We start from the raw sequence: 9,935 nt of genomic DNA, 5'->3' as shown, positions 1-9,935 counted from the left end.
TTTTCAAATCGTTTGTGTTCGTCGAACGGCTCGAACACCACCCAAAACAGCTCAAATTTGAAATTGGCTAACAGTTCGATTCGAACACCACTCATCTCTACCCCTCATGTCTCATTTCATACGTGTCTCTCAACCCTAAACATCTATTCAGTGCTTTACATTATCTCCTCCGCCCATCAACTCCCCCTCCTTCTCCTCTCATCTCAGCTGAAAACTTTACCTCATTCTTCAAGCAGAAGGTTGATAACGTAAGGCAAAACTTTTGCTTAAAATCCCCACAGCCCCATGTCATAACTACTCAACTCTCCTCTAAAACCAGCTTCTCCGCCATCACGGATGATCAACTTTCTTTTTTTCTCTCCAAATCACATCTCACCACCTGTGAACTTGACCCAATCCCATCCAACCTCATTCCAAACCTTACCACAGTCTTCATCCTAACCCTAAACCACCTCGTCAATCTGTCACTAATAACTGGTGTCTTCCTTTTTTCCTCCAAACATACCTCGATCACACCCATCCTCAAAAAGCCCTCCCTTGACCCATCCTTCGTGTCCAGCTATCATCCCATCTCACTTCTCCCCTATGCTTCCAGACTACTGGTACAACACATCCATTTTGAACTGTCCTCCCACCTCTCCTCATGCTCCCTCTTTGAACACTTACAATCTGTCTTCCGACTTCACCATTCCACTGAAACTGCCATGATTAAAGTAACCAATGACCTACTAACTGCCGAATCCAAGCTACACTAGTTTGTCCTTCTGGATCTGTCATCTGTTTTTGACACAGTGGATTATTTCCTCTTACTTCAGACTTTCTGATCTCTTACAGATTTGGCCCTTTATTGGATCTCCTCATACCTAACAGACAGGACATTCAGCGTCTCCCACTCACACACCACTTCCTCATCTCACCTCCTATGTGTCGGTGTCCTCCAAGATTAATTCTAGGACCCCTGCTCTTCTCCATCTGCATATTTAGTCTGGGACAGTCTCACGGATTTCAGTATAACATCTATGCTGATCGGCACATTCCTCAACCATGAATCTACAAAAACACCAGTGCATGCCCTCATCTCCTGCCTTGACTACTGCTACCTTCTGCTCTGTTGCTTCCCTTCTACAACTGTTGCACCCTCCAATCTATACTAAACTCTGCTCGCTGACTAATCCACCTGTCACCTTGCTATTCCTCGGCTTCTCCCCTCTGTCAGTCCCTGCACTGGCTTACCATTGTCCAGATACTACAGTTCAAAACCCTAACTTTGGCATACAAAGCCATCCAAAACCTGTCCTCTTCATACATCTGTGAACTAGTCTCGCCGTACTTATATACATGCAACCTCCCATCCTCACAAGATCTCATCTTCTACTTCCCTCTCATCTCTTCTTGCCACAATCACATTTAAGATTTGTCCAATGCATTTCCCCTACTCTGAGACTCTCTCCCCCAACACATATGACTCTCGCATACTGTGGAAACCTTCAAAAGGAACCTGAAGATCTACCTCTTCCAACATGCTTACAACCTGCAGTAACCCTTGCTTCACCATACCGCTCTATGACCAGCTGTACCCTCGCCTATTGTATCCTCTCCCATCCCTTGTAGATTTTTTGTGAGCCTTCGCGGGTAGGGTCCTCTCTCCTCCTGTACCAGTCAGTGACCCCTCTTCATATGTAAAGCGACATGGAATAAATGACACTATAATAATAAATAAAAATAATAATTATACTACTTGTGCCACTTTCCTGGTGTCTGCCCCTAATTTTAGATGTTTTGGCTGCTTTTGGGCCTGTTTGAAGGTGTTATTTATGCATTTGGTTTTGCCTCCCATTTAATCCAATGGGGTTCGGTATGTTCGATGAACTGTTTGATAAATTATTCGGTGGACATCAGGGAAGTTCGCCGAGCTGGGAAGAACCGAACATTTAAAGGTTCGCTCATCTCAATTTATGATCACATAGTTGTTCATGTCTAATTTCGGATTCTGTTATGGATAAAGCTCTGTTCAGCCATGTTGGTTTGGAACCGTTTTGCTCTGACAAATTCACCTACATGAAGATTCCTTGTGAAATGTTTTGGATGACAACTGGTTGCATGCAACAATGAATTACCTGAAATTGGCTGTCTATACAATTGAGTAGAAGTATTATTTGTACATATTTCACCTGCTAACAGCACATCTAAAAAGGGGAAGGAAGATTCCTCACATTGAACAATGAAGGATAAATTCATATCATTGTAATTGAGAAAGTGAGAGAAAGATAGTAAATGAAATGAGGAATTATTTTAATACTGCGAAATAAACAGCAAATCATCTATATAATGGCCAAACCATTGAATTTAGATTATCTAGATTTCCTATGAATGGTGAACATTTTCCATTTCTAATAACGTTTATTAAACTTTTAAAAGGGTATGATAAGGGGGTAGGGAAGAAATAACAGGAGACAGGGGAGGGTGTAGAGAGGGGATAGGAGAAGGAAGGGATGGGGGTGAATTTAGAGAACTCGATTGTGTATTTACAAAGGATAATATGGCATATAAACATCAAAGTATCGTAACTTATGGTTAAACATATAATAACATGACATAACATAATAAAAACATAATATAATCTAGTCAAACTTAGTAAAGTGTGGTATTCTGCACCATGGAAGAATGAAGATACCGGTATAAAAATAATAATATAGAACAGTGGCAAAGAGTTTATGGTAGATAAAACTAAGGATTGGGAAACGTGAAAATCCAATGATACCATTTCTTTGAGTATTTTTTTCAGACAGTTATTATTAATGGCAAATTGGAGTTCGAGTGAGTTATGTAAGGAAATCTTTTCCAAAATGTCTGATAAGCCAGGCACATCAGTTTTTTTCCAAAAATAAGATATTGCATTTTTAACCATCAGGAAGGTATGAATTATAGCATGTCTAACTGATGGGTCTAAGTCTTCGAGGCCAACGGAAAGGAGATCCATCTGGGGAGTAATCAAGAGTTTTCTATTAAGGAGTCTGTTTATGGTGACTGAGATTTGTTTCCATAGATTCTTTATTTTTGGACAGCTCCAGAAAATGTGGAGTAAGTTGCCAGGGAAACCTCAATTCCTCAAGCATAATGGGGAACTTTCAGGGTTTATGTGGGATAACCTGGAGGGGGTGTAATACCATCTAATCAGTAGCTTGTAAAATGACTCATGGAGCTTCATAGAAATATTCGAAGCATAGGTGTAGTTGATGGCATTTTCCCACTGTACCAGATGCAATGAGATTTTTAGATCGGCTTCCCATCGTGACATATAGACATTTTTAATAAAAGTGTTGTCTTTGTTGAAGCAGTTGTATAGATGTTTGGTGCTCCAAAAAATCCTATGGTCAACATTACAAAGAAGAGAACAGAGTATTTCAGATTTTGGAGATTTGTTAAGAAGAAATTTTTGGACGTTTTCTTTTATAATTGTAAAAAACATGAAATCAGAGGATAGCAGGCCGAATTTGGATTTGAGATGTTTGAAGGCAGAAAACACGTTTCCATTGTGGATATCTTTGATTTTTTTTAACCCCGGATTGGGTCCATGAGGCGGGGATGGTGAACATTTTCCCACCATCCCTGTAGCTGCAAATAAAAGGTGTTAATAAACAAAAAAAAATACTAGTAAGAGAGGGCGTGGCCTAGGCTGAAAGCAGACAGGATGTGTATTTGTGCAGCTCCTGCTCGTAGACCATCTAAATATACCCTCTCTCCCACTTTCCAAGGTATTTTTTACCTCTCCCCTAATATCTCCTACGGAAGTGAACCTGAGAAGCCGCCTGAAGCTAAAATCTCTCTTCAGGAGCAAGTTTATCGCCCCTTCAAGCGGCCCCCTGGCAGAGGCATTGCAGTGTACAACGTGGCGCCAAATGTGCTGCGCCAGTGTTAAGGAGACAACGCCTATGAAAGAAGAGGTGAGGAGCATCAGAGTACGGGGATCCCACCCATAGTAGAGGACTCCATACGGCTCTTTGCACCCCCGATACCGGCGCTGGTCCGAAGTGCGGCGAGCCTGCAGCAGCGCTTCTCCCTCCGCCTCCCCACTTACGGCACCTGGGCGGCCTAACATAGTGAAGCGCAAAGGGCCTCTACCTCACCTCGTGCTGACTCTGACGGGGTGCGGTGCAACCGCCGGCGCGGCGTTCCTCCTCTGGGTCTTTGCTGAGAAGGACAGCATGGTCGTGACCTCCTCCCTGGGAATCGGTTGCGGCCAGTTTCTGACGCCACTGGTGGACTTGGCGCCATATACGCCATCTTGTGAAGCTTGTTGCTCCCTCTTGCCTCTCTCCCCTGCAGCAGGGAAGCAGGTAACTTACCTTTTCTCAGCTCATCTTCTGTGACCTGTACAGATAATTTCACTCACCATCTCTATAATTCTTTTTTCATAAACCTTCTACATTTATTGAAGAACCAGTAAACCACTATATTGAACTTTAAGTACTTTTGAAAACTACCCACCCAGTTAAGCTCTTGTTTGTTAACGTGGGTATAGACTGACACCTAATGGTCTGTAGGAGAAGAAATCTTAATTTTTTTTTTCCTTCACCTGTCCAATTTTACATTTACCTCATGTAAACAATAGTCTATCACTAGTGATCTTTTGGTAACGCTCTATTTTTTCCATGACAGTGTGATATGTAACAAAAGCAGGAGGTGATACCTTTTTATACACGCTCAAATCACTACTTCAAAATGGTTGAAACAGCCAAAGAGCGTGTAAAAGAAAAAGACTCTGAAAGTAATGCCACTCCTCATCAGCAAGGAGAACTAGACAAGTTTCTTAAGAAAAAAATTCCCACACCCCAAAAAGCCTCTAGAAAAATTGCCTCTAACTCACCATTGCTTGCTTCTGCTGCAGACACAGATTCAGGCAGCGAAGATTCGGACTCGAGTTCTCAATCCTCTAACTCTACTCCAATCTCCAGATCTTACCTAAAGAAAACACTTTCACAAGTGATGCAACCACTAATGCAATAATTGTCCGGCCTGAGGGCAGACTTTAAACTAGTAGGTCAGAGAGTTGAATCCCTGGAAATTATTTAGACTGATTTACTAGACTTTTCGGACACCCTGAAAGACCAAATGTCCTACCATAAACAACAACTGAATTCTGCTCTGCTCGCCATAGAAGATCAGGAAAAGAGGAGTAGGCACAAGAACCATAGGATAAAGGGAGTATCAGAATCCTTCACTCCTGATAGCCTTAGAAGCGTCGCCAATGAGATTTTTACCTCTCTTCTTGGTCCAGAGAGAACCGAAAGTATTACTATTGAACGAATACATCGTGCTCTGAGACCTAAACCAAAGCCCTCTGACCCACCAAGGGACTTAATCTGCAGACTGTTAAGCTACGTTGACAAAGCAGCAATCCTATTAAAGATGAGGGAAGTGGGTCCTATAACTTACGATAATAACCCAATGCAAATATTTCAAGACATAGCACCCTCCACCTTGGCCTAGAGGAGGAAAATTAAACCCCTCCTAGATGGTCGACGGATCAATAAGTTGGTGTATAGATGGTTCTTTCCTTTTGGTTTAGCTGTTCTAAAAGATGGCAAACAAATCTACATACGTACTCCGGAAGGTCTACAGGCTTCATGGGATATACTTGGAATTCAAAAAATTGACATACCTTCGTGGATGCCACTAGATGAAGAGAATTTCACTTTTCCTCAGCTACAGAGGCTTGAAAAATGGTCAATGCAGGGGAAAAGCACCACTAACAGGCTCAGGGGAAGACCACCTAGACATCCCCCTCCATGATGAACTAGACTTCTCCTTCTGGTTTCCAGCATGCGATGAAACTTTTCTTATGGAAGAAGTTCAGTTATATCCTTCTTCACTTGACTTAGTTAGCTGAGAAAGCTTTTCTTGGGACTCCCCCTGATTGTTTTCTGTTTACTAGTTTTGTTTTCACTTAACAAAAAATGTTATGATTATGATTAGCTTTGTTCATTACTGTCACACCAGTTACTGGTTTGTGTATTACCTATTATCTTCTTAAGGTATTACCTCCTGATTTACCTTGTCTGCTATTCTTGGGATGATCCCCCCCCATGCAGCAGATAAGTATATTAATTATATTATAGTTCTAAAATGTTATATATGTTTATGCTCGTACCTTACGGTTTGGACCTCTTTGCATTCTCATGTCTTTGATAGAAAGTATGATGACAAATATGACCCCAAATGACACCATAGTAATCGCGTCATTTAATGTTAAAGGGTTTAACTGTTATGATCTGCAACATGTACTAAGGAAAGAAAGGGGAAAGCTGTCCCTACAGTAAGACTAAACTAAATCCCTACGATATAGCGGGCTGCCTGTTCCTAGCGAACAGACCCGCCTTAGTCCTTGGCTAGTCTGAACGAAGACCTATAGCATAAGGGGAGGGGTCCCTAAAAGAACTTAGGACTGGAAGAAAATGGGACACCTCCTAAACAGAGAAGTTGCTGCAGAACACAAAAAGACAAACTGACAAAAAGGTACTAGAGGTCCCAGAAATACCAAGCAAACTGACAGAGAAAGGCACTGAAGCACCTGGCTAGAGAAACATTCAAAACAACACTGAAGTCCAGCACAGCCAGGAGGGCGGAGCTGGAATATAAAGGCAGATGGTCAAGTTACCGCCAAACACAAGATGGAAAAAAACAAACAGGGGGGTTCAAATAGTACCCCCTCTTTTATGAGCATCCTCCGCATCCTCCAGGCCCAGTCCTATCCAGAAACCTCATGTGGAAAGCTCTAACAAGCCTAGGAGCAGAGACATCATCCGTCCTTACCCAGGAGTTATCTTCGGGACCGAAACCCTTCCAGGAGACAAGATACTGTAAGCTCCTTGTATGCCATCTAGAATTCAAGATATGAGAAATTTCATATTCGCCGTCTTCCACCACAGGAGGAACTGTGACAGTGGCGTCCCTATCTGATACATCAGCCTTTTTCAACAAGGAAACATAAAACACAGGATTGATCTTCCAGGAAGTAGGGACATCCAACCTAACAGCAGACGGGTTAACAACCTGAAGCACTTTAAATGGACCCATAAACTTAGGACCCAGTTTTATAGAGGGAATCCTCAACCGCAGGTTATTTGAGGACAACCAAACAATGTCAGCCACAGTAAACAAAACCTCCTTACGTTTACTGTCAAAATACTTCTTGGACTTCTTGTTAGCCTCTTGAAGGTTGCAATGTACATTAGACCAAACTCTCTCCAAATCACCGGAAAAATTCTCCTCCTTCGGCACCGCCGACGCCAATTTGGAGAATGAACCATAAGACGGATGTCTCCCAGTAAAACAAAAAAAGGAGAACACCCAGCAGAGGAGGATGTATGATTGTTAAGAGCAAATTCCACGAGAGGCATAAACTCAGACCACACCTCTTGATTGTCCGCCACAAAACAACGCAAAAACTGTTCTACATCCTGGTTCTTTCTTTCAGTCTGTCCATTAGACTCAGGATGATACCCAGACGAAAATGACAAATGGACTGTGACAAATAGCACACCAATATAGAGCCACAAACTGAGGTCCTCTATCAGAAACAATATCCGTGGGAACGCCATGAAGCTTGACAATCTCCTTAACAAACGCCTTAGTGAGTGTCTTGGCGCAGAGCAACTTAATGAATGAAACCAAATGACACATCTTACTAAAACGGTCCACGACCACCCAGATGACAGTAAAACCCTCGGACACAGGAAGATCAGGAATAAAATCCATTGTGAGATGCATCCAAGGTGTACAAGGAACCTCCAGAGGGCAAAGCAACCCCGCAGTAGGAGTATGTGTAGCCTTTGACCTAGCACCAAAAGTACATTGACGCACCCACTTGATGACTTCTTTCTGCCACCCAGGCCACCAAAAACTGCGACTGATAAGCCTCTTAGTCTCAGAAATTCCTGGATGACCTGCCAATAGAGACTCATGACACTCCTTCAACAAATCTCTCCTAAAGGTTCTAGGCATGAACAACCTCCTATGGGGAGTGTTAGATGGGGCATCATCTTGAGCTTTCAGAATTCCATTCTACAAAATGGAGTCCAAAGCCACCACCACAACTTCTTTCTGTAAAACGTTCTCCTCCTCGGCACAGACCATAGGAGAGAAGCTGCGAGATAGAGCATCGGCTTTAACATTCTTAGTACCAGGGATATAGGTAACTGAAAAATGACGGGCATTCAAGCGCTTGGCAGCATCCAGATAGATCAAATTCTTATGATCTGTGAAAACCTGAATAGGAAATCTAGCGCTTTCCAAAAAATGACGCCAATGTTCAAACGCGAGTTTAATAGCCAGCAACTCCTGATTTCCAACATCATAATTCAGTTCGGTTTCCTAAATTTTTTTCGAAAAGAAGGCACAAGTATGTACTCCATCCCTGTTCTCCTGAGGCAAAACTGCTCCGACCCCCAATGATGAAGCATCAACCTCGATAAAAAAAGGCTTGGTCTCATCAGGCTGTATAAGGATAGGGGCAGAACTGAACCTCTCTTTGAGATACTTAAACGCTTCAATGGCCTGAGTAGTCCACTAGACCGTATTCGCACATTTCCTGGTGAGATCGGTTAGAGGCTTAACAATTACAGAAAAATTCTTAATGAATTTCCTGTAATAATTGGCAAAACCCAAAAATCTCTGCATAGATTTCAAACCAATAGGCATAGGCCATTCCTGCACAGCCTGAACCATCACAGGGTCCATCTCAAAGCCCTCGCTGGAGAAAATGTAGCCCAAAAAACTAATTTTCTGCACAGCGAACTCACATTTCTCCAGCTTAACAAATAGTGAATTATCACTCAAAAACTGCAAAACTTCACGTACACTCTGCCAATTGGACTCTAGATCTGGTGAATAAATCAAAACGTCATCCAAATACACAACCACATTCTTACCAATCAAAGGTCTCAGGACGTCATTAATAAGGTTCTGAAAAAATGCAGGTGCATTGGTAAGACCAAAAGGCATCACCAGATTATCAAAATGACCTACCGGAGTATTAAAAGCAGTTTTCCATTCATCACCCTACTTCACTCGTAACAAAGTGTATGCTCCCCGGAGATCAATTTTAGAGAACCACTTGGCCCCCACTAACTGGTTAAACAAGTCAGGAATTATCGGCAATTGGTAGGAATTGCGTACGGTAATCTTATTAATTTCACGAAAATCCAGACATGGACGTAAACCCCCGTCCTTTTTTTTAACAAAGAAAAATCCAACTGCCACAGGCGACTTACAAGGTCTAATGTGACCAGCAGCCAGGCTAGTCTGTATGTATTCCTCCAAGGCTTTTCTTTCAGGGATAATCAGATTAAACAAGCGACTCTTTGGTAGAGTAGCTCAAGGAACAAACTCAATGGCGCAATCATAATCCATATGAAGAGGTAAAACTTGCGACTCCTCCTCTGAAAAAAATCTCCAAAAATCTTGAATAGGTACCGCTAATACCCCTTTTTCCACAGCCGCAATGCGACCATTACAACATTTGTCATAGCACTTCGGACTCCGAGACTTAATCACATTAATAGACCAGTCCTGTAAAGGATTGTGCAGTTTTAACCAAGAACGACCGGAGAGGGTAAATTACCCAATACAACCAAGTCCAAAATTTCTTGGTGAACTCCATTGATAGTGAGGGGAAATTCAGCAACTTTGTGAGTAATACATTTCAAGGGCATGTTATCAATTGCAATCACAGAGATAGGTGATGACAAAGGTTTGGATTTCAATTTAAGTTTTTCCAAAAACCCTTTATCTATCACATTAAGTGTTGAACCACTACAAATACCTAAAATTCAATCAAATCTTCCTGCAAAGTAGTACTCCCAGAAAGAAATACTCCTGTAGAGCGTAAGCAAGCCATACGGGTGAACCTGACCTCTTTTTTTTTTTCTTTACTT

General features: G+C 42.1%; 1 protein-coding gene across 1 annotated transcript in view; it reads left to right on the top strand.

Annotated features, from left to right (window-relative positions):
- Window positions 1–5,680: 5,680 nt before the first annotated feature.
- The window catches only part of LOC141220709 (vomeronasal type-2 receptor 26-like), a 170,805-nt gene continuing 166,550 nt past the window's right edge, over window positions 5,681–9,935 (top strand). The window contains exons 1-2 of the mRNA XM_073666402.1: window positions 5,681–5,881; window positions 6,001–6,035. Of these exons, the coding sequence (XP_073522503.1) occupies window positions 5,681–5,881; window positions 6,001–6,035 (236 nt within the window). The remainder of the gene's footprint in view (window positions 5,882–6,000; window positions 6,036–9,935) is intronic.

Source organism: Phyllobates terribilis, unplaced genomic scaffold, assembly GCF_046119375.1.
Source record: "Phyllobates terribilis strain yellow unplaced genomic scaffold, ASM4611937v1 Scaffold_1__5_contigs__length_1240528914, whole genome shotgun sequence".
Lineage (NCBI taxonomy): Eukaryota > Metazoa > Chordata > Amphibia > Anura > Dendrobatidae > Phyllobates > Phyllobates terribilis.
The sequence above is the reverse complement of the archived record's forward strand: the minus strand, read 5'-3'. Positions and strand labels throughout refer to the sequence as shown.